Source organism: Eptatretus burgeri, chromosome 16 (assembly GCF_056783735.1).
Source record: "Eptatretus burgeri isolate ZD-2024b chromosome 16, Ebu_testis_v1, whole genome shotgun sequence".
Lineage (NCBI taxonomy): Eukaryota > Metazoa > Chordata > Myxini > Myxiniformes > Myxinidae > Eptatretus > Eptatretus burgeri.
The window spans coordinates 14,096,851-14,121,850 of NC_140976.1; the positions used below are offsets into that span (position 1 = coordinate 14,096,851).

Below are 25,000 nucleotides of genomic sequence, written 5' to 3' on the forward strand. Positions count from 1 at the left end.
TATTTAGACAATTTATTGTTGCCATTCCCGTGATGGGGTAGATCTCAGTTGTCGCTGGGCTTTATGATGGGCTTTGGAGGCTCACAGATCTTTTGTAGGTTCGGACTTGGAATCTGTACATAACAGGACGCGAGAGAAGATAGTAGAGTGGTTAGAATCTCACATTTAAATGATCAAATCGATGTGTTGGCTCAAGTCTAATGCCAGATTTTCAATTCCTCCTTTTCTCCAGTCAACAGTTCCTCAATGTACCAAATGAATACGGCAGATGAGATGCTGCATGGATCGAGGTGTGCGTACCGCCATTCGATGCTGCTTACGGAGCAGCTTCACACGGATGAGGTCCAGGGCCTCTGCAACTTCGGTTAGGCTGATACCAAACTCACTGGCATACCTCCTCACCAGGTCCGAGGAGATCCCGCATCGCCCGTGCTGCCGAGATACATAATCAGCATATTAGAAGTCTACTCCTAGTGATGGCAACTGTCATTCAAAGCAGAAATTTTCTAATACCAAAAATGGATTTTACCATCTCCACAAATAGATCAACAATATGGAACCTGGAATTATTTTTGTTATATTGGAAGAAAAATTAGAAATGGAATAGGCCAGCAACTGAAATGTTTCTGTGCCTTTCTCTATGATGTCATGGATATGTTGAAAATAAAAGGAGGTTTCACCTTGTCCGAATGTGGTTCTTCGGTGAGATCAAGCCCTTCTTCCTCCATCTTTCTCTCGAGAATGTTATCGAGACATGGTGGTGGTTGTCGTGGGGTTTTGCGTAGGGCACTTGGCCTTATTCCGGCTTCACTTTGCCTCACCCCTCCATCTCGTGTCATTGCCAACCAAGCCACTGAACTTGCCCTGTTGCTTCCGCCGTCTCGTGCCTGCTCCCGGCTCGAAGCTGGGACCAGTCGAACACAGGCCGCTCCACCACCGGTGTGTAATTTGCCTCGTCCAGACCCTAGCCTCGACAGACCGTTTAGTTCTGGCTCGCTGTTTGAGCGAGGGGTTGATACCTTTGTCTCTTTCCACCTTTGTCCCGCTTTGCCTTTCAGCCTGAATTCTGCAGTGCTCTCATTCCTTTCCTGATTAGTATTGCCATCAGCTGATGCCACTAGCACCTCTTCTCCTAATCCAAACTGACCGGACTCAGTAGAGTTCGAACACAAAGTGACACCCTCGGTGGCCGAGTCACTCTCACTGCTGTGAGGAGAGCGGTGCCCAGGCCTACGGTGTTTCCTTGGTGCTGGAACGGGCTTCCTCTTTCCTTGAAGAATATTCACCGGTATACTGGATCCAATCTTCACCGCCTCCATATTGTCATAGCACTAAAAGTAGAACAAAAAACAAGTCAGCTTGTTGAAATAGTTCATTAATTATTTTTTACATGATGCTGCCCCACTGTCAAAGTCATAAATCAGAGATTTTTAAAATTAAGAAATCCATACACGTGATAGTCGTGGAAAAGAGTGCAAATTCAGACTCTCAATGTTATTGTTGAGCAGAATCATGTGAAACCTTCAGTACTGTTTATCAACACAGATTCCATCACTTACTGTGCATACGTGTCACATATGATGGACATGAGGTTTATGATCGATTGTAATACAATTCCATCTTTTATGTCCCCCTCCCAGCTTTCTTCCCACCAATTCTTCACTAATTGTTGTGATGGAGGATATATGCGCATGTACTCAAAGGATTTTAGAATAAAGAATTGGAGGTTGGGGGTGATATGAGTGGTCGCTGTGCAGTGTAGGGGAAAAGGTGATTGAGGAATCGGAAATCTTTGTTATGAAATATAATGGAAGGCCAGAACTCCTCAGGGAAATTGCTTAAATGTGATTATCTGCACCTTCTGTCAACCTGCTACTCCCTTTCACCTTAAAATCATTTAGCAAATCACCTCAAGCACAGGGGAGGTTGCCCTTTCTCCATCACAGGGCCTCGTTTCTGCAGTTGCAGCTTTGTGGTCCTTGTCATAATGATCATCATGATCATCAGGATCATCATCGTCGCCATGTTCTTCTTTTGCCGCCATCACTTTCCCATCATCATCAAGACATCCCTGAGAAATCCCTACCAAGCTGTGCTCCATTGCACATTGTCTATTTGTCACTGCTTGATGGTTTTTCTCAGGCTCCACAACCATGACAGCTTCATAATACTGGTCACACTGGTTTTGTCCTTCTGGTATAATCACAGCACACTGCTGGTTGTGCCTCTCCTCTTCCTTCAAGGTTCTGCACTCTTCTTTTTCTCCATCTGATCCATCACCGATGATGCGCATGTACACCGAGCGCACGATGTTCTCGGGGAGGTGGCTTTTCTCCACCACGATGCTCTCCACACTGCATGCGGCTCGCAAGCCGTACTCCGGTTCTTCTTGTCCTGGCTGTACATCATGTGCATCCTGTGAGTCCGTGCCAGGCTTTGTGGTCACTTCTTGATAGAGCTTGTCAAATGGGCTGTTACTTCCTTTGCCTGAATCATGTGAACAGGAAATGGGATATTTATTAATATGTTGTGAGGTTTTATCGTAAAAGGAAACCGAAGATAAGCAAAAATGAATTCATGCAGCGTGATATTAAATTTTGTCACTTCTCTAATCGGATCTTCAAACTAAGACTGGAGTTAACAATCTGCATTATGATGCAACATTACTTCCTTTATCATAAATGGTGCTTTGTCATTTTTAATGTCTGCAAGTAAAAGGAACAGTAATACCATAAAAGTAAGGCAATGTTGGTTTCAAGAAAATACAAGTAAAAAGGCCTTTTGACCAATCCAGCATTTTTTTTTTTTTTAAATAGTTCGATTACAATTCTCCAAAGGAGGAGAGGTGATTGGGACCATACTCTGTGCAGAGCGTTGGTGCTGCCAAAGCAGTCTCCTTGGCTATTGGGCGCAATCCTGGACGGGTCGCCACTCCGACACAGGATACCAGTAAGCTGGCACTCATTTTACCGACCTCAGAAGGATGACAGGCCGAGTTAACCCCACCTGGTAGTAATTCAACAGCTGAGCGGGGTTTGAACTGAGGATCATAGGATCCAAAGGCTGCCACCCGAACCATTGAACCAACACCAGCCATAATTCTCCATCGCATTAATTTTAAACAACACGAACATTTTAAAGATGTCAAGGTTGTTGGTGAAGATTTGCAAAACATCAGGGGAATATCATGACGAGTAAATCTTATTATAACGGAGCAAGCATTGATGTCACCAAAACTCCAAAATTGGCATTGACCATTCTTGGGCTAACGTAGAGGTTCCAAACCTGGTTCCAACCCCAATACTGGCCTAAAGTGGCCACCCAAGGCCAGCAGACGAGCACGTACTTTATTTAGCCTTATGTACTCCGGTGTGTGCACATACCCTGGCCAGAGCTCTGATAAATTGAAAAGGGTACTCCCGTCCGGAGGGTGGGGGTGCCCACTAGTGATATTCAAGATCAGAGAAGGTCTTGAAGGAAGGATAACTCAAACTTGAATGAAACCACAGGATTGAATAAATGATGTTAAACATCACAAAATGTGTATTTGTTGGTATCATACATCACCGTGGTACAATAATTTTTGTGCAAAAAAATGATGGAATGTTTTTGTGTGTAGATTAAAGAAAACTAGTTTCAAAATAATCTATTTATATAAAACACAGTGTGTATTTGTGTATTTGTTTGTCCCTCTTCATAAGGACGATTTCAGTCGGGTTTTGAAGGCCAATCTTTTAACACGGCTGTGTGTTCACCACGATCTATTTTTGAGGATAAAAAACTCGAAAAATATTTTCCTTAAAAGAGCAATTAAGTCTGTTGTCGTGGAATTATCAACAGTGACTTGCAAAACGAGCCTCAACGGCGGTGTACAGAAGTGTTAAAAAAATTAAATAAATAAATAATAAATGCAGTGCACAGGGGGGTGAAATTCGCTACACATGATGTGCAATGTGCGCAGAGTAAAAGGAGTGTTAATTTACGACCGTAGGATGTCTAATAAATAAAGATATAAGCACATCTGACACTAGACCGAGGCTTCGGACTTCGGCACGCTCATGAGGCTGTTCTGCCCATCATTTTTGACTGGCTTTTATACAAGTTGGTGACTATTACACAGTGAGTCCGAAGCAGGGTCAAATCACCGTGAATAGTTCCAACCATTGCATCTGTCATAATCATATGATATTGTTAATTTCATGGAGAAGAGTCTGTCAATCAATGTGGATTTGTAGATATGTGTCTATCATGTGGGCACCTTGCATTCCTCCTTCCAAGGGCTTACGTACCCATCCTGGGAATGAATACCATAAATATTTCCAATCTGTAATCTTTGTCTGGAGTTTCTTGTTGCCTGTTTCGCCAAACCTTTGTCTCCTGACACTAATGAGATCAACTGCAGCAGGCTTTGGGCAGGGAATAAGGAAGCATGAATTTGGTGATGGTGCAAACATACAATAGCCTATTTATTTATTGAAAGGTTTTGTAGGATCTTTAACATTCACAAGCAAGTGTTGCAGACTGGCCTGCCGGCTTTAAGTACTTTGTGATGTAATGCACTGGCCAGATATAATGCACTGACTGTGAAGCACCAGGGTGACATGTTATCAACACGTCCGATTCTGTTTCCCTTGCAAGAATCTCATTTGATTTGTCATGAGATCTGATGGAAATCTCATCTGATTTCATGAGGACCTTTTTCCTTGATGGGTGGTAAATGAGGATTTTCCCTAGATGTCCTGCAAGTTTCCATTGGGCAGAGGAATGAGCCACACCGTCACAATTCAAGTGTAATGGTTTGGAACCCAGCAAGAGATATCCATCCATCCATTGGGACCATACTCTGTGTAGAGCGTTGGTGCTGCTTAAGCAGTCTCCTTGGCTATTGGGCACAATCCTGGACGGGTCGCCACTCCGCCACAGGATACCAGCAAGCTGGCACTCATTTTGCCAACCTCGGAAGGATGACAGGCAGAGTCCAACCCCACCTGGTATTAATCCAACAGCCGAGTGGGATTTGAACTCAGGATCCTGGGATCCCAAGTCCACCACCCGAACCATTCAGCCAACACCAGACATAACAAGGTATATGTCGTGGTGGAATGACATTGTTGGTGGAACAATTCCTTTTTCCTGAATGATTCAGTGCGACTATTATCATGAATAATCTCATACTTGAAGCTCTTACCATGATTGTGTTTCGGGTGCCTGCTGCTGGCATACCCTCATGCCAAACTTCAGATTACTATAAATACACACATCACGGAGCCATGGAATTTCATGTGCGCACAGAATGAGCTGAATTTCATGGAATTTTGTGCTTTCCACTGTATAATCCATATTTATCACGTGATTTCTTAACGATAAAGGTTTAATCAAAAACACCAAGTGTGCATGTAAATCTTCATTAATTCCAGCCACAAATGCACGAAATTAAAAGGGAAGGTTGGCAAGTGGGAAATAATTGGGGTTTGGCAATGATGAGTGGAGGGTGTAAATACAAATCTTCTTTATTATGTTTTTAACCTTTATAAATTAAAAATTTATTCCAGTGTTGTTTTCATTCACAACACAAGGCAACTAATGATCATGCCAATTGACAAGAGATGGAGCAAAACATGAATATTTGTGAGGAGGGGTGACGACATGGATCACAATGTCCATTCTGATACTTGAATGCCAATTTCTGGAAAATAACACGCCAAAACGCCGCATCACACTTGGGCACTACAGGTGCATAGGGCTGCCGATGCAGTTTCATTGGCAAGGGGGCACAATCCCACACGAGTTTCCACTCCAACGCAAGACACTCAAATGGCTCACTTTTCCCCAGATCAGGTACTCATTTTGCCGAAATTGGAAGGATGACTGGCTGAGTTAACCTGCCGGGTGTTATTTTGGCACAGTGTGAGCTTGAACTCAAACCTTAAGATCTTAACCCAACCACCTGAACCATTAAGCAACCACCAGGCTTCATCTCACAGTTATATTACTAATTCGTGAAAGATCGTAACCTCTACACAAGTAAAGATGTTTTCTATCTATAAATAACAGGCAGTTTCATTGCTTCATCGACATGGACCGAGCATTCGGTAGTCTGGCATCCTGCCTTGTTCTCCAAGGTCGGAGTTATTTAATACTTCTTCACCTTTCTCAACTTGACTCGTCGTTTTGCCACAAGGAGTTCATGATCTGTCCCCCAGTCTGCACCGCACAGAGTATTGGCAGACTGTCCAGCACTTCTCCATCCTCTGTTGATTGGAATGTCGTCAATCTGATTTCTATGTTGCCCATGAGGTGAGGTCCATGTGAACAGTCTACTGTTGGGTTGTTTGAGGCATGTGTTTACAATTACGAGCTCATTCTTCACACACAAATCCAGCATTTGCTCTCCTAGCTCATTTGGGATACCAAGTCTGTGCTTTCCTGCAATCCCTGGTGCTCCTGCTTCTCCAATTTTTGCATTCCTTTCTCGCATAATAATTAAAACATCACATTTAGGTACCTGTTCTCCCAGTTCCTGCAATTTTCCATAAAACTCCACATTTTCTTAATCTGCTGCAGAAGTTGGAACATATATCTGAATGATGGTGGTGTTCCCTGGATGTCCTTTCCACCTCACTGATATTAACCTATCATTCACTGGATTGTATCCCAGTACTGACGCTGTTCTTGCGTCAGTTATCTCCAAAATTTCAGTTCTTGTCATCCCCATCACTCCCTTTATAACATCTAAATTTATCTGATTCATTGAAGCTCAGAGATCCTTTCAGCTTTTCTGACCTTGCATTCCATATCCCAATTTTGAGATTTCAGTTATGGTGGCCTCAACAACTGGATTTCCTTGTGGGTTGGATCCTGTCCCATCATAATGGCTAGTTTGTACTCCTCAAAACACTTTGCTCTTCTCCAGTAGCCATCTGAGCGCTTTCAAACTGGGGAGGAGAGACTCATCATCTGGAACTGTAGCTTTATCCCTTAGATTTCTGATGATTGTTTTCTTGGCATGTATGGAAGAGATCTGCCATTGCTTTCTTCCAAGTAGTCTGTACTTCATGGGTAATCCAACCCATTGTTCTCCATGAGAGAATCCTCTGCCTATCATCAAGGCCATGCAACCATTACTGCCAATATGTGCCAGCTGCCTGCATGGCCATCCACGACCTGATCCCAAGGCTTCACGTAACCCTGATCGGGTGGCTGAAATGGGGCAGCACAATTTGCCCAAAGGTTGTCCACGGGTTAACACATGTAAAAGCAATCTCCTGTAAAAGAGATGCTGCCTTTATCCTGTTAAACCTTCAGATGGGGCTAATAAGCCCAATCTGCCCAAATTAACTGGTTTTAAGGTGCCAGTGATTCACCTTTCACCTCCACACCAGTTAGTGAGAACAACCCCGCCATGTCACTAGAAAGCCGGTGCGATGCTCGACTGTCAGAGGCTGTTTGAGACACTGAGCCAATGGAGAATTTTGTACACATTGTGATCCTATCCTCAATATCACTCAATGGCATAACAGTCCATGGGGGTCGATATATGCACAGTATGGATGTGTATATACTGAAAAAGGGTGGACAAGCTCCTTGTAAGCCAATGGCCATCCATTTCAAGTGCCCAACTGTGTCTGTGGATGTCCTCCTGCATTTTGATTACTTTTTTTTTTAGGAGGTTGGTGGCGGGATTTCCACTCCGACCACTGTAAAACCCTTCACTCTATAAAACACTAAAAACGCAAAGAAAACTGAAAACCCACCCTGTCGGAGTACTTCCTGTGTAGCTACCCTTCGCAGGGCAACTCACCGGATGATGGGATTGGGGCAAAGCCTTTGGGACTCCCACTCTTTGATGATAGGAGGAAAAACACGAGGTAACCTTCCCGGGTTGGATTGCGGTAGTGCGTTATCAGGGTGGTACTGAGGTGTCAGCCACCATATGGCAGTCTCCTTGGGTTAACCTGAGGCGGTCCCTTCGGGTGGGTGCCTGGAATATCCTATCCCGAAGAGAGAATGATCACCTGTCTCTGTTATCATCCGAGCTGAAGTGTTTGAACATCAGTGTTGCAGCATGCTCTGAGGTTGGGAGACCGGAGTGGCGAGATCATGGCGGGTGGTGACACCTACTATTGGTCTGGTCGTTCTGATGGTTGCCATGCCCAAGGAGTTGCTGTAGCTGTGTCCAATATAAGCTGACTCCAATGATAATTGAGGTAACACAAAGCAACGAGCGCATTCTGAGATGAAGGATTTGTCACCCTTGGGTATCGTTTCCTTGATCTCTGTATATTCTCTGACAGAGGCGAGTGATCTCACCGTGAAGGAGGCATTCTATGCCACGCTTGGGTCTTTGTTGATCAGTGCCCCAAGCGAGACACTTCTATTCTTGGGGGATTTCAATGCATCAACTGGAACTGACAGGGATGGTTATGAGACAGGTGTTGGTCCCCATGTGTCTGGAAACTGCGAACCAGAATAGCACTAAGTTCCTTGACTTTGCAAGAAGCCATGGACTAAGGATGGCTGGTTCATGGTTTCAATGCCTACAGGTTCATTTCTGGACTTGGTATTCCAATGTTGGCGGTGTGGCAAAGGAGAATGACCATGTGCTCGTTGATGGTCGCTGAAGGATGATCCAGAACTGCAGTGTCTGCCGGAGTGCTCAGTTCCTCAATACCGCCCACATCCTTGTTGTGGCAACTCTAAAGTTGCAGCTTAAATCCAGGAAAATGGTACCATCCCAGCCAAGGCTGGATATTGGCAAGCTCAAGGATGAGAGGGTAGCTGAGGAGTTTGTTTTGTGAACAGGCTGAGTGGGGGATTTGGGGGGGAATGGGTGTTTTGGGGAATCCTGAAGAGTTGTGGAGTGCCTCTCGACGTACTAATAGCTATCATGTACAGCCTGTGGCTGCATCATCTTCTTGAGGAGCAGCTGTGCCGCTGATGCAGTGCCCTCTATTACCAGTACACTGGTACTCATTTCTCCGACCTCAGAAAGATGACAGGCTGAGTCAACCCTACCTGGTGTTAATTCAACAAATTCACCAGCCAACCGTGGCTCCAACTCAGGACCATTAGATCTTAACCCAGCCACCTTAACCATTAAGCCAACACCAGGGTTCATTTAATGATGAGGCTGTGAATTAAAAACATTGTCGATAATGAAAATGCTATCATGTGCTTACTCAGTACGAATAACTGCACGACAACCATGCTGATACGATCTTTACGACGAATTATTTTCTGATGGGATTTTAGTTTTTGCTGGGAAAGGAAGCATTTCTGCAGCCCTGTCACTTTTTCACTTGTGGAGGTGTAAAATGTGGTAGCTGCGGTGGGTGCTGCAGTGAGTCACCAGCAAATTTGTTTCTCCAGGTTATCAAACTCTTTCAAAGAACAATTTTTTTATGGGGTTGGCCTGCCAAAAGTTATCCATGTTGGTTGCTCAGAAATCTCACAGATGATTGCTATCTTTTTGTGAGCTTTCAAAACAGTTTGTTGTTCACTCGGTATAGTGTTTGTTTGTTGTTTATTTGTTGTTTGTTGTTCATTGTCTCCTCATCAGACGTTTGTTGTGTTCGGGTGAAAATGGTGTTAGATTTTCTGCTCCAATGCACAATCGAATTGTTGGCCTACTGTCCTGTTACCCCCTTTGAATGTAAGACCTTCCATCTCAGGTGATACCACACATATTTGTGGAGGGGAAAGATTGAACTGGATGGAGTTACTTGGCAGGATATTCAAATCTGGCAAGCACTTTAAGAATGTAATTTGAGCGAGGAAATAGGGCAAATATATATCTCGGCCCTGAGACTTTCAAGGCTATGATTAAAATGAAGAATTTGTCCTGAGACTGTGTTGAAATGAAGGATGAATAGATAGAACAATAGTTATTTATATGCAAAAAGTAGAGAACCTGTCTGTCCTTACGGATGCGATCATTCCCCCACTGGTTTGTTGAATCGTTTAATTTGTGTCCCAAGTTAAGTTGGGTCAACTGGTGATAGTTGAAAGTGCCCCCCCTCTGTTTTTACCTCGATTTGCTCCTTTTATCCCATGTATTCAACAACCAATAACATCAGCAAAAAATTTTAAACTCAGTTACTCATTTCACTATCCTTTCTTCTTCTCGATATCCCCAAACTTTCACTGAATAAAAGGTTTCTCTTCCTTAAAACCTTTTCACAACATAAATAAATAAATAAAAAAACATTCAAAATATCTTAAAATGCATTACTCTGCTTTTTACTCCAGTAGAAACAACCCATTCATGCTTCGTCTTCATGAAATTCTCTTCCTTTTCTCGTTGTCAAGGCTTATTTTGAAAAACCTCCTCACTCCTAAATGCTTAGTTCATCCAACCTCCTCCTTCGCTTTCAGCCAAATTTTCCTCCATGCATACAATCAAAAACACTCTCACCACCACCCCCACCCATGACGTCTGTTTCAGGTTATCCAGTCTGGGAATCTTAAGGTGTCAATTTTCCACAGGCTGTGGGCACACGACGGTAATTTCCCCTTCATTTCCATTCATAGTGTCAAACCCCTTCATGTCAGTACCATCCTCCCCAGCTCCCACCTGCTTTTCCCTCATCCTGCCCCCTCTCAGCTCCCACCTGTCCCTGCCCCTCCCAGCTTCACCCCGACCCATACCCTCCCAGCCTCCCCCACCCTGCACCTTCTCCTTACTCCTTTCCACATGCGTACATCCTATCAGCAGCTCCCCCTCCCCCATCCCTAACCATGTGGACCTCAAACATCTGGGGCCTCCGCTCCAGCCTGACAGATCTCTCGCTGCTACTGATAAACTGGACATCATCTGTTTTACAGAATTCTTCCTTCCACATGACATCCATGACATCCATGACTCCTTAGTGTCTCTCTCTCTCTCTCTCTCTCTCTCTCTCTCTCTCTCTCTCTCTCTCTCTCTCTCTCTCTTTCTCTCTCTCTCTCTCTCTCTCTCTCTCTCTCTCTCTCTCTCTCTCTCTCTCTCTCTCTCTCTCTCTCTCTCTCTCTCTCTCTCTCTCTCTCTCTCTCTCTCTCTCTCTCTCTCTCTCTCTCTCTCTCTCTCTCTCTCTCTCTCTCTCTCTCTCTCTCTCTCTCTCTCTCTCTCTCTCTCTCTCTCTCTCTCTCTCTCTCTCTCTCTCTCTCTCTCTCTCTCTCTCTCTCTCTCTCTCTCTCTCTCTCTCTCTCTCTCTCTCTCTCTCTCTCTCTCTCTCTCTCTCTCTCTCTCTCTCTCTCTCTCTCTCTCTCTCTCTCTCTCTCTCTCTCTCTCTCTCTCTCTCTCTCTCTCTCTCTCTCTCTCTCTCTCTCTCTCTCTCTCTCTCTCTCTCTCTCTCTCTCTCTCTCTCTCTTTCTCTCTCTTTCCGCAAACCCTCCCATCAACTTTTGCAACAACCCTCTCAAAGAAATTCAGTCACTCAAACTCTTGGGTCTCACTCTCAACTATGATCTCTCTAGGGCGAGCCATATTTCAAAGTTGGCCTCCAAATCCAGACTTCGACTGAGCATCCTCCGTCATGCAAAATCCTTCCTTGGCACACCAGAGCTCCGATCCACCGACAAGGTTTTCATCCGCAGCTTGATGGAGTACTGCTCTCCCATCTGGGCTGACTCCCCTTCCTCACACCCTGCTCAGCTTGGCGCCATGGAAACCAAGGTCTTCAAGATCATTGGAATCTCTCGCGATGAACCTGAGTCTATCAGCCTATAACTCCACTATTGCTGACAGGTCGGTGGTCTCTCTGTCTTCTTCCGCCTCCTTTCTGGTCTTGCACCCTCTGCTCTTTCCGTGCTTTGTCAGGTATCCCAGGTATCTGCAGAATGGACATGGTCAACCAGCAACTCCCTCCTCGTGAAACTACCTAAATCCAGAACCACTGCCCACCTCCACTCATTTGTTCTTCTATTTTTTCTCACCTGTGGAACCAACTTCCACACTCTGTTCAATCTCATTCTTCCCTCCAGGTGTTCAAGACGGCTGTTCACCACCATCTCAAATCATCCCCCATCCAAAAACCATGATATTTTCTTCACCCATTAAACCACTCCTACCCCTCTCAAAATTTTGCTTGTGTCCATCTTGTCCACCCCTTTCATTGTCCCCAACCCCTCATTGTTACCTGCATCCCTTGCTTGTCTGCCTCCATCTATTTTCTCCCTCTACCCTGCTGTTGGTGTTCCTTTTGTCATGTTGTGTCCTGATCCGTTAGTTCTGCGTACTGGCTCTTCCACGAGCCTTGACCGTGCAATAATAAAAAAAAGCCTCAAAGTGGTCTGCCTGCAACCGCAATGACACCGGAAAAAAAGGAGTTGGATTGATGCCCTCATGAAGGTGCATTGCAGTTGAGGGAGACGATGTGGAAAAACAAATTAATATTTTCCACATATGTATGCACATTTTTTGTAATTTTCATTGCAATTTAAATTATATTTAGTGAGAAATAAAACAAGAGGCACTACTTTCGTACCGACCTTCGTATATATGGTATGATAACAACCATCATGTCAGCAATCCACAGCATAAGTAACAGGGATTTTGATGCTTTTGGGGTGGAGGTGGATGTTGGTATTGTTAAAACAATGCAAGAGGATAGAATCTCATTAGGGCTACAATCACCAAAAATGTTATTTAAAATAAGCATGGACACAGAAAATGAAAAGTGGGGAGGGAGAGGGAGATGTGCTTTGAGAAAAATCATTCATGGGGTTAATAGTGGCACCAACATGGGAAGCTAAATATGTTCTGATACTGAAACGCCAATTTGCAAAAAGATCTTACCCAAAATCCCATATCACATCATTTATTTGTCGTAATGAACAGACACTTGTCATCGGAGATAAATCTTTAGATGAAGGAACAGTTTAGCCCAGAAAAGAGAAAAGCATACGCATTGTTTGCAGAAAGCCCTTTTCACAAAGTGAGGGAGTCAACAAATTGAATTGCGCACAGTTTCTCAAAAGAGCAATCACCAACCAGTCTTGCGGCATCCACAGACAATGTAACTCATTTATGATGATCCTGCACTAATTAGCACCGTTAAAGTGGAATACTTATTGAAAACGAAGTAAATTTGGGAAAGGAAACTGTGAATGTGGCAGCTCAGCAGGTACACTTCCATGTTTGTCCTGTCTCTAATGCCTGTAATCGTCGCTTTGAGGCTGATTTCCTATCATAGAAACAATTATTAAACACATGCTGCTGCTCTCGTGGTGCAGTTTGTCACGCGCTTGTGAAGTTGAACGGGAAAAGAAAGCTTTTGTCAACCGTTCTGGTTATGCCGTGCACAACGCGCAGAGCAGGGTTAAGCAATTGGTCCGCTCTGTCAGTCTGCAGACGTCAGTCTATGATCAAGAAACCACTGAGTTTAAATTGAATTTTGTATTTTGAACACTGAAGAACATAAATGAAGATTGAATCGGAACACAAACCTGCAGCTTCGAGGTACTTTGGCTCTGAATTTGGCAAATTGGCTCTGAATTTGTCCTTAACGTGCATGCGTACAGAGGAGTAAGGTAATTGTTTTACTCTGTCTGCCTGTTTGGCGGTCAAACAAAAAAATTCAGTTGAATTATATACTTGATCATTGTGGAACACAAATCACTTTTTTGGCACTTCCAAAAACGTCCAATTTATCCCAGACAGAATATTACGCCATTTTATGCTATCTTGACCAATCAAGTTTTCCGCTCGCACTCTCAGCGTTGGAGAATATTGAGGGTCGGCCAAAATTGTCGCTGGTAGGGAATAGAGATTGTGCTTGGAAACGCAAAGCAAGAGTTGAAAAGACCCTTCCCATGTCCTCTTTCTCAAGACTCATAGGGTAAGGTGTTCTATGAACTCTCTCCAGTTCCATTTGTTTTGTTCTCAGAATAAAATAGATTAGCCTCACCGAATCCCGAGGAATGGGAGAACCTATTTTTGTGTACCTGTGTGCTTGTGCGCTTCTGCACTCAGATCTACTGTAATATAATTTGTTCACTTTCAGATCCACTTGTAATCTATATATACTGCAGTGGGGCTTTGCATCAAATGCTCCATCTTGCTTGTATTAGCTATTGTCACAAATTTCTTGTTAGGGGGTGTATTGGTACAGTGTGATGTTAATGCTTGCATGCCTTGGGATTTCATACGGAATGTATTGTTTAATATATATATATATATATATATATATATATATATATATATATATATATATATATATATATATATATATATATATATATATATATATATACCAGCTGGCCCATCACAAGGAACGCCTGCAAATCTACGCCCTTTAATGTATTTACCCAGCAACCCCTTCCCCCTCTACTCTTTCAAACATTAACCCTCAAGCCTTCATCCACTTCCACTCATTCTCCTTTCCCACTGCTTTCTTTACACCTTCATGTACCTCCACTCAACGCAATCACTCACTTCCCTCAATCCCTTCTCTCAAGACCTTTTCTACCCCTTCACCACAGACTGAGCACAAGCTGCAGTTTTAAGCTAATTCGTTTCAGCGGTGCAAGAGTGCATAGAAGTCAAACAAACACGCACCTCGAATGATCATGATAATTTCCAATGCCTATGGTTTTCATTCAGAGATTTGACATATTTTACTACATTATGATAGCCACTACTACCAGGAATACAGCCACCACTTGTAGCCACTCCTACCAGGAATACAGCCACTACTTGTAGCCACTACTACCAAGAATACAGCCACTACTTGTAGCCACTCCTACCAGGAATACAGCCACTACTTGTAGCCACTACTACCAGGAATACAGCCACTACTTGTAGCCACTACTACCAGGAATACAGCCACTACTTGCAGCCACTACTACCAGGAATACAGCCACTACTTGTAGCCACTACCACCAGGAATAGCATTACACGATACACTCATCCTATTCAGTCTTGACGACTCGGCATAATTATGTACAAAAACCTTCCATGATTACACAAATTGCTCATCGCGTTATTTTGGCGATGTATTGGCCAGACCGCTGCCTCAATCACTCCCAGAAAAAACATTAATAACCCAGCTTGAAAAAAAACATGCCGATGGTTATGTGCATATACAATGAATATATCCTGGTTATATGGTTTGGATAATTGAAATTATGAATACGAGACTTCTGAAGACATGTTCGGCTGACCAGAAAATCAACGTTGCTGACGTATGTTTTCTCTTCCTGACAATTGTGGGTGGAGTCAAGCCAGCTCTCCAGCCAATGGGTTTGAAGGCTTCATACCCATGCAGCTTCATTATGTTTTTAATATTCAAGAATTGTTCAATATATATATATATATATATATATATATATATATATATATATATATATATATATATATATATATATATATATATATATATATTTACGAATTTTGAATTCGATTGCACACAACATTCAGGTTCCTTTAGTCAGCTATGTCGATAAGTGCTTGTTCCCTAGATAGCTCACCTTTCATTGTTTAAATGTTCAGAAATTGATTAGATGCGCTGCGGATCGATTTAATAGTTAGGGAACGAACAATGGAGACATCCCTCCCCCTCTTCTGCGAAGAGCAAGAAGAACCCTGCTGTCCCGTGACTCATGATGTCAACAACTCCCTCCCACCCGTGGATGAGCGGGGGATGGAGCACGAGGGCATGAGTCATGAGTCACGCCGGGAGCGGGGGGAAGGGCGGAAGAGGATAAGGAAGAGATCTTTTTTTCTTTGTTCGTGTTTGGGCAGAGTTGGAGAAGGGAGTTGGAGGAGTAAGCTTTTTGCTTCGGCAGAGAGTAATCGTTCAGCCGACCGTCGGGTCCTGCTTGGTTTGCGTTAGGGTTGAGGCCTGCGGAAGCTTTTTGCTTCGGCTGGCTCAGTGAGCTTCGGCTGAGGCCTGGCTCGGGAGAAAGCTTTTTGGAGGCTCTTTGCTTTGATGGTTCCGTGAGCTTCGGCTTCTGCTTGGCTCGGGAGAGCTTTTTGCTTCGAGATGCTTTGTATTGAAGAGAGTTGGGCTGGTCGCTCGGCTCGAGCTGCGAGTGGTGGCTTCTTCTTCTTGGTTTGTGGAGCTCTTTGTTCTCCATTTTGGTTCCCGGCTTGGTGCGACTCATCGGCCTCTTCTTGGAGGTGGTTCCTCGGGGAAGCGACGCATAGACGGGAAGGATCGGCGCCTCGTCTCACCAGAACGTGTTGAGAAGTGCGGGAGGATTCGCAGGAGCCCGGGTCTGAACAACTTGAAGACCACACGAGGTGGAGAGGTTCGAGATAGGTTCTGAGTTTCAGCTCACCTGTCCTCCGAGCTGGAGCTCGTTATTAAAGGCCTCTGCCACCATTTCTTGGGTGTGTGTGTGTGTGCGTACGTGTGTCCGTGGGCCCGTCTAATAAGTAGGAACTGCTGTTAAGTGCAAGTGACTGTACATAATAAGTAGACGGTTGTAGTTCTTTTGTCGTGCTTTTGTTGCTTGTATAATTGCATACGTGTTTTGCCTTGTTTAATTGCATACGTGCTTTATTATAATTAATGTCCTTGTGTGAATGTAAACCTGTTCGTTGCGTCCATTCCCTCATTGAACTGCCCCATCTTGCACTCGGAATGTAGTTGGTTTTTAAATAGCCGATAAATAGAATCTGGTCCGGCGAGGTCTGGCGATAATACCCGCTCGGTTATCCCAGAACGGAACGGACCGCTTAAGCGGTCCATGTCCAAGCAGGCCTTCGCCGAGATACGGTCCCTCGGTAGGTTACCCGCGCGGGTACTTAGGTATATCGATATTCGGCGATTGACCCTATTTCGCGCGGGTAGAATACGGACTGGGCTGTGGTGGGATTAAAAACCCACCCGTGACTGGTTTCTGGCGTTGTTCCAGAAAGTCACGACTGGATTGTCCGTTCGGTGGGCTAAGCGACCGCGAATGGTTAGACGTGGTCGTTCGAACGCCGACGGGCGGGAAATCTACAACAATATATACATATATGTGTATGTGTGTGTATATATATATATATATATATACATATATATATATATATATATATATATACATATATATATATATATATATATATATATATATATATATATATGTATATATATATATATATATATATATATATATATATATATATATATATATATATATATATATATATATATATATATATATATATATATATATATATATATATATATATATATATATATATATATATATATATATATATATATATATATATATATATATATATATATATATATATATATATATATATATATATATATATATATATATATATATATATATATATATATATATATATATATATATATATATATATATATATATATATATATATATATATATATATATATATATATATATATATATATATATATATATATATATATGTATATATATATATATATATATATATATATATATATGTATATATATATATATATATATATATATATATATATATATATATATATATATGTACAGTATATATGTATATATATATATATATGTATATATATATATATGTATATATATATGTATATGTACAGTATATATGTATATATATATATGTATATGTACAGTATATATGTATATATATATGTATATGTACAGTATATATGTATATATATATATGTATATGTACAGTATATATGTATATGTACAGTATATATGTATATATATATGTATGTGTATATATAATTATATATATATGTATGTGTATATATAATTATATATATATGTATGTATATATAATTATATATATATATGTGTGTGTATATATATATATATATATATATATATATATATATATATATATATATATATATATATATGTGTGTATATATATATATGTGTGTATATATATATGTGTATATATATATATATATATATATATATATATATATATATATATATATATATATGTATGTGTGTGTATATATATATATATATATATATATATATATATATATATATATATATATATATATATATATATATATATATATGTATGTATATATATATATATATATATATATATATATATATATATATATATATATATACATGTATATACATATATACATACATATATACCTACATATATGTATATATATATATATATATATATATATATATATATATATATGTGTATGTATATATATAAATATAAATATATATATATATATATATATATATATATATATATATACATGTATATACATATATACATACATATATACCTACATATATGTATATATATATATATATATATATATATATATATATATGTATATATATATATATATGACTATGTGATGTTTTTACAAAAGGGTAACAAGTTATAATGTTGAAATTAGACTTTAAACTGTGTCGAAAGATTGCCGGGGTACCAAAGATTTCTGGTTACTTCTGGATATATAATTGTCTATCAAATACACGTGTTTACAGGAGTGGGGGACTTCAGAAATTGAAGCGGCGAGAGGGGTTGGGGGGTGAGAAGAAGAACTTAGCCAGTCCTGAGTTGCTTTTGTGTTTTGCTTTTGGAAATAACATGAGTTTGAAGGACACTCGCCTGCTGGCGTGGATCGATTGAGTAAAGAAAGAACCTTTAGGTTTCGTGACATCTTGGTAAAAATAAATATTTTTGTGGTTAAAAAGTCTGGCCTTGGGTGATGCATGTAAGAGATTATTATATTTTCTACAGAGAGTGGAGCAGGGGGAGGTGCTAAGCACCAATTTTATAAACTTAGGTGGGGTGGGGGTGTTCATACAATTCATAATGTTTTGTGGGGGGACAGTGGATGGGCTGCAGCCACCACCAAGACCTAATCAAGTGCCTCCCCCCCCACCCCCCCCCAACTCCCTGTGCCTGATTTACAGAATGCTTTGTCCAAGAATGCTCCATAATCTCTCTCAATCCCTTGTTAGATATGGGAATGGACAATCAATACCATTGGGTTATAAATCATGATTGTGTTAATGGGGTGCATGCAATAATGATGGAATTGCAAGTTATTACATGCAAAGCACAATAATAAAAAAGTCTTTATTTCCTTCAACCCCAGGCAATGGACATTATAGAGGGGGTGAGGGGAAGGGGAGAGAGACAGAAAGATATACAGCAGAGGAATCAAAATAAGAGTGTTTTGGAAGATGGGGAAGGGGGCAGCAGTAACGGACAGGATGAAACATGCAATGATTAAGAGAGCTTGAACATTATTTACATCTCGTTAAGCCTGATTATCACAAAGGTACATTTCAAGCAGCAGGGACTCATGAAAGGCATGAAGGTTATAGTGCACATGATTTCAGATGGTGAACATCAAGCCTCTTGTCTGAAGTCTAGTCAACAGCGTGATGGACATTAATTGTTCGTTTCACTTTGTCGATGTGACACATGTACTACTTGCAGCCTTAATACTTCTATAAAATGCAGCAGTTGCAGTTACATTGACTGACCTTAACAAGTGCCAAGAAAAATTCATATCATAAGTAGCAATAAAATAACTTCCTTATATACATATAATATTATAATACTATATTATGATAATGGCTCCATTCGTAATACTGCCAGGTGGGATGAATTATTAATCCTTCCCAAAATCCACTTGTTAATAGTACTTTTTGCTGTGGCTGTTTGACCTTCGAAGAACTATAAATGTTGATTGAATGCACATTTTTACATTTGTCTGCCTTTGGAAGTACTGCAAGGTGGAAATTGGCGAAACAGAAGTGGTGATCGATGAGAGAATATAGTGAGTGACGGATATTAACGAGTTTGTTTCGATTCGCATCCATTACTTTGAGAAACCTGTTTTTGTTCCTCTTACTTTATTGGCAATAATTATACCTTCATTCACTTCTTTCTACTCATTCACACCTCTCAATCTTTCTTTCCACTTCTTCAATCTCCCCATCAATTTTTTTCCCCTTCATTCTTTCCATCTTATCTCCTTCATCGTGCCCTTCTCCATCTATTCTTCACTTTCGTCATTCCCTATTTGCTCATTTATCTCATCTCTCTCTGCTCATTCTGAACACATCTCACCCACTCTTCCCACCTGTCCACTCTTCTCATCACTTTGTAGTTCCTCTTTCTCTCCATCTTGTTCGATTCCTTGATTCTGCATTTCTGCATTTTCACTCTTACAACTTCCCATTTCATCACTTTCTTTATTTATATCGATTTCTTTATCTTCCATATCTTTTCTATTAATTCCTTCATTCTCCCCATGTATTTTCCATGCTTCTTCAGTCTCCCGATCAACCTTCCCAGATTCCACAAATTCCTCATCTTGTCCATCTACCCTATCACTATTCTCGTCTGTGCTCTCTTTTCCTTCACACTGCTCATTGCTTCTAAGTTCTTCATTTTCCATATTTTTATCGCACGATTCCGCATTATCTCCAACATTTTTCATTCCTTTTCCACTTTCCCAATCATCTTCCCCAGTCTCCCCATTTACTTCATCTCCTTCACCTCCCACAAATGCTTTCCCTGCAGTTTCACACTGAGAATCCCCTTTTCCAAATCTTTTGTTCATTACATCTTCTTCATCTGCTGATCCAATGTCCTCGTCTCTTTTTGCTGCCCCTTTGCACTCCGCGTCTCTTATATTTGCTAATTCGATTTGCCCATCACTTTTTTTTGCTGTTTCACTTTCTTCTTCAACTTCCCCAGAATTATAAGCCTTGCTGTCTTCTCTCGACTTCTCTTCACATTGGACTTTTTCTTTCGTCTCTTTTAATTTAGGCTCTTTTAGTCCCTCTGTTCCTCCTCCTCCTCTCTCACTGTCTTTCCAAGTTAGTTTAATTTTTCTTTCTTGGATCTTTGTTTTACTCTCCATTACTCTTGCATTCTCCACAACTCTTCTCTTAACTTTTACACTCTCCTCTTCTACCTCCCTACCATTGTCCAATGTGTCACTGCTCTCGTAGCAGCCAGAATCACGTGGTGTGTCCACACCACAATATGCTGGTTGTTCCTGAGGCCTGCTGTCACCATCACCTGTGGGATATAGGGACAAAGATGCCTTCATGTGTAGGGGATAAATAATGTTGAACATATTGAACCACAATATCAATGGTTATCAAATCTAAAGCTTGATAGTCACACAGTATCTACTTTATGACATTTTATGTACCTCGAGCTGCCAGAGGTGATAATTATTACCTCTGCCACCAAAGGTGGACGGAGGTTATGGTTTCACTCCTGCCTGTCTGTCTGGCTGTTTGTCTGTCGGTGAACATAATATCTCAAAATATTTTGGACGGATTCAGACAAGACTTGGTGGTCAGCTTGGGTGTGTGACAATGACGAACTGATTCAATTTTGGTGAAGATCTGGATCCGGATACGAGAATTTATTATTTTTAAAAGTGATTCCTCATAATTGAGTGATCGGGCTAAAAAACAATATACAGTATAGCACGATATCTGAAGAAGTTATGTACGGGTTATGACAATTTGCTGGATGAGTTGGCTCGGTAACAAGAACAAGCCGATTAGATTTTCGTTCAGGTCCGGATGCAGATCTGGCCTATCAGTGGGACACAAAACGTAAACTGTTTAGCCTGGTGGAGGTGTGTGCTCTACTGAGTGCCGTTTTAGTTCATTATGAGTTCATTCTGGTTAAGTAATGACATGGAGCTTCCACTTTTGTTTTTGTTACAGTAACCAAGGGCAATGAGCCTTACCGTCGTAATCCTGAAGCAATTCTGCGGCCGTGAGCAGCTTGGCGCGGTCTTCAGGTGCTGTTATGTTCAGTTCATCAAGATCGCGTTCTTCTAGCAATTTGAAGGTGTCTAGGTCCTCATAGCCATTGATGAGGAAAGCTGGGATGTGTTCCTGCAATGCCAGGATTTACCTCGATAACAGCATTCATCTGTTACCTTAGTCAGCTGTCGAGCAACTTGATTGGATAATTATTCGTGCATAATTATTATAACCAAACTTTCAATAAATGTGCCATTTACTAAATTTACAATCGCAGCACAATATTAATATACATAGCACATTACACATCTTGTTTTACTTCTCATCTATATCCAATTTAACATATTAGTAGCGTTGCTGCAGCCATGGTACTCACAGAATATCCAGAGTAACAATATCTTTTGTAGCAGGATATCCAGAGTAACAAGACTGAAGAATGGTGTGATCTATGATGTAGTATTCCATACAAGCACTTCACAAGAATGCAGTTATATTTGGGTTTGGCTGCACTGAAGATTGAACCCAGACTGAGTTATCTCGGAGAGCAGACCACCCACCAAGTTAGCAATACTGCTGTTTAAGAATTAGACATAAAGATGAAATAAGGTTGTTTTTCTCCTAAACTTTACAAATGGTGGCAAACAAAACTATTTTCTTTTCAATCTTTTCAATTATTTACTTAAATATTAAATAATTTTATTGGCCACTCTGTACAAAATAAACGGTTAAAAAAAATAAGTGTATATATACATATATATATATATATATATATATATATATATATATATATATATATATATATATATTTGTTAAAACATGGAGTGTTACAAGCACTCCCCCGATCTCCATTAGACATAATCTTACACCAAAGTGTCACCTCCAATCCAGAGGCCTCAGCCCAGTGATTTTGTCAGACAGACAAAGATTACATGACCAACATCAGTAAACATCAAACAGATAGATAGATAGATAGATAGATAGATATAGATCTATCTATCTATCTATCTATCTATCTATCTATCTATCTATCTATCTATCTATCTATCTGGATTTCAGGCAGGTTTGCCCTCATCAGGAAGGAATACCAATAAATATCTCACCAATGATGACTACATTTGAAGTTTAAACATCAGACACACCTCTTGACTGCTATGGTGAGCATCGTCATGGATTATGTCTATAGGTTTCACACTGATAATTATCGAACTCGGTGTGAGGAAGAAACATATATATATATATATATATATATATTAAAGAAAGACCCAACCACATCTCTCACTTGTGAATGGAGGGAATAGCCAATCAGCTCTCACCTAATCAATTAAACGCAGGTGGCTCGGATTATTTAAAGAAATTGACACCTCCCATGCTGTTCTAGCTGAGAAAGCTGCATAAAGCAACCAAGAAGGCTGATGCAAGGTAAGCGCTTTGCTGTTTCAAACCCTTCCCAGAGTTCCTCCACAGCTATAAAGACGTTTACACATATAGTACACCCATGAGAATCCCAATGCTACACACCCCCTCAGCTGCCGGACTGGTCTCATCACTTATTGGTGAATCGTCAGCGACAGCGCAGACAGCAATGCATACCAATCAGGCTCCCAAGCATGTACCACATGCAATGTCAATAGCAGTCAATATATAAATAATAAAGAAAGACCCACCCACATCTCTCACCTGTGAATGGAGGGAATAACCAATGAGCTCTCACCTAATCAATTACCCCAGGTGGCGAGGATAATAAATATATTGACTCCTCCCATGATCTTCCAGCTAAAGAATGCAAGCATATGCATATATATGTGTATAATATATAATATTATATTTATATTATATTATATTAACAATGTTTGCACAAGACAGCACTTGGTACAGTATGCATCATACACGTGGCACACTCCTCTATGCAATATACATACATGCAAGTTGATGCGAGCAAGCAGCTCTTGTACTGTTTGCGGTTTGGGCCGCCGACTACGAATTCGTCTTGGCCGCTGCTTCTTGTGTGATTGCTCTTCTTCCTCGATGAGCACGTCCACATAAACAAATTTGAATGTCCCGACTTTGTTGTGGAGCAAGCCCATCCAAGTGCCCATTGGCGGCTTGCTGATGATGTCGATAATATCACCTACCTAGGTGTGACAAAGACAAAGATAAGCGATTTTAAACAAGACATCCGTACTTTCCGTAACCTCTCCATGCACTCATGCCTTCATAGGAATACAAGCACCTGAATCTAACCTTGAGTTTTAAGGAATCGCTGTCATAAGGGCTGGGTGTGAAATCTGTATGCACACGTGCACGTCCACAAAATGGCCCATGGTACGCTGCTTCTTCTTCCTCTGCCTCGTCAAACTTCACACTTTCACGGGCACTTGCAGAAGAGTCTGTGGTGCTGACCGTTTGTCCACCTGAGGGGTGGTGTTAAGCAAGGAGACAACCGGAGAGTTAATTCTGTAATAAACAATCGGTCAGTGGAATAAGAGGGATTTCAAAAATAAGTTGACACATTGGAGGATATGGAAGTCATCAAGATTTCTGGAAGTCACCAAGAGCATTTGAAAACAAAGGTAGTAGATGTGGTCAAGAAGAAGTGAAGGGGAAGGAGGTGAGAGGATAATGACCACAATGAAGAAATACACAGGAAGATTGAGAAATGTGCTTTAGAAAGTTGGTGTTAAAGTAGAGAGGATGAGAAGGTTTGAGGAAACAGATTTACTGATAAAGAACTCACTCAATGAGCTCCTCAAACTTTCCATCGAACTGCAGGAGATCAGTTTGGGCCTTTCGCTGCTTGCTTCCTCTTTAGTGCCTTCTGGAAATTCAGGAGATAAAGGAGCTTCCTCCTCCACATTTACCTATGGGCCAGAAGGCATACAGAGCTGGACTTACTGGATGGAAGTTATTTTAGAATGCAAGTTTCCAGTAAATTACCCTGTCGTAGTTATCCAGCCTATTCCGGCACCTTTTATTACCTGTACCTCTTCTTCCACCAGTGCTCGGATATACATTCTTGAAATCTTCTTCCTCATTGTCTTTTTCACATTTTTTACTGTTTTCCCCAGAAGACCCCCATGGCTCGAGCTGGAGCTTGAACTATGACTCCACTCTTCATCGCCTTCAGCTTCTGTCTTTCCACCACACTGCCAGCAGGGAATGCAATGTTAGACTCTTTCAGGTCTTTACCATTTAGCAGTACTAGCAATGCAATATATATATATATATATATATATATATATATATATATATATATATATATATATATATATATATATTGTTGTGGTTGAGGAAATTCGCA

The 25,000-nt window shown here is 41.0% G+C and overlaps 1 protein-coding gene across 6 annotated transcripts in view; it reads right to left on the minus strand.

Annotated features, from left to right (window-relative positions):
* Positions 1 to 25,000, minus strand: part of LOC147010561 (SAM and SH3 domain-containing protein 1-like) — a 378,167-nt gene that overhangs the window by 1,886 nt on the left and 351,281 nt on the right. For 5 of the 6 annotated variants that reach the window (XM_085858823.1, XM_085858821.1, XM_085858825.1 and 2 more), the window contains 10 exons: positions 24,678 to 24,845; positions 24,437 to 24,560; positions 23,944 to 24,113; positions 23,622 to 23,834; positions 21,684 to 21,834; positions 20,897 to 20,995; positions 1,910 to 2,487; positions 681 to 1,331; positions 301 to 432; positions 1 to 113 (listed from right to left, as the gene is read on the minus strand). The exon at positions 1 to 113 is cut by the window's left edge and continues 1,886 nt beyond it. In XM_085858823.1, coding sequence (XP_085714949.1) covers positions 45 to 113; positions 301 to 432; positions 681 to 1,331; positions 1,910 to 2,487; positions 20,897 to 20,995; positions 21,684 to 21,834; positions 23,622 to 23,834; positions 23,944 to 24,113; positions 24,437 to 24,560; positions 24,678 to 24,845 — 2,355 coding nt within the window. In that variant the 3' untranslated portion in view covers positions 1 to 44. The remainder of the gene's footprint in view (positions 114 to 300; positions 433 to 680; positions 1,332 to 1,909; positions 2,488 to 20,896; positions 20,996 to 21,683; positions 21,835 to 23,621; positions 23,835 to 23,943; positions 24,114 to 24,436; positions 24,561 to 24,677; positions 24,846 to 25,000) is intronic. The other variant, XM_085858822.1, reaches the window with a different exon arrangement.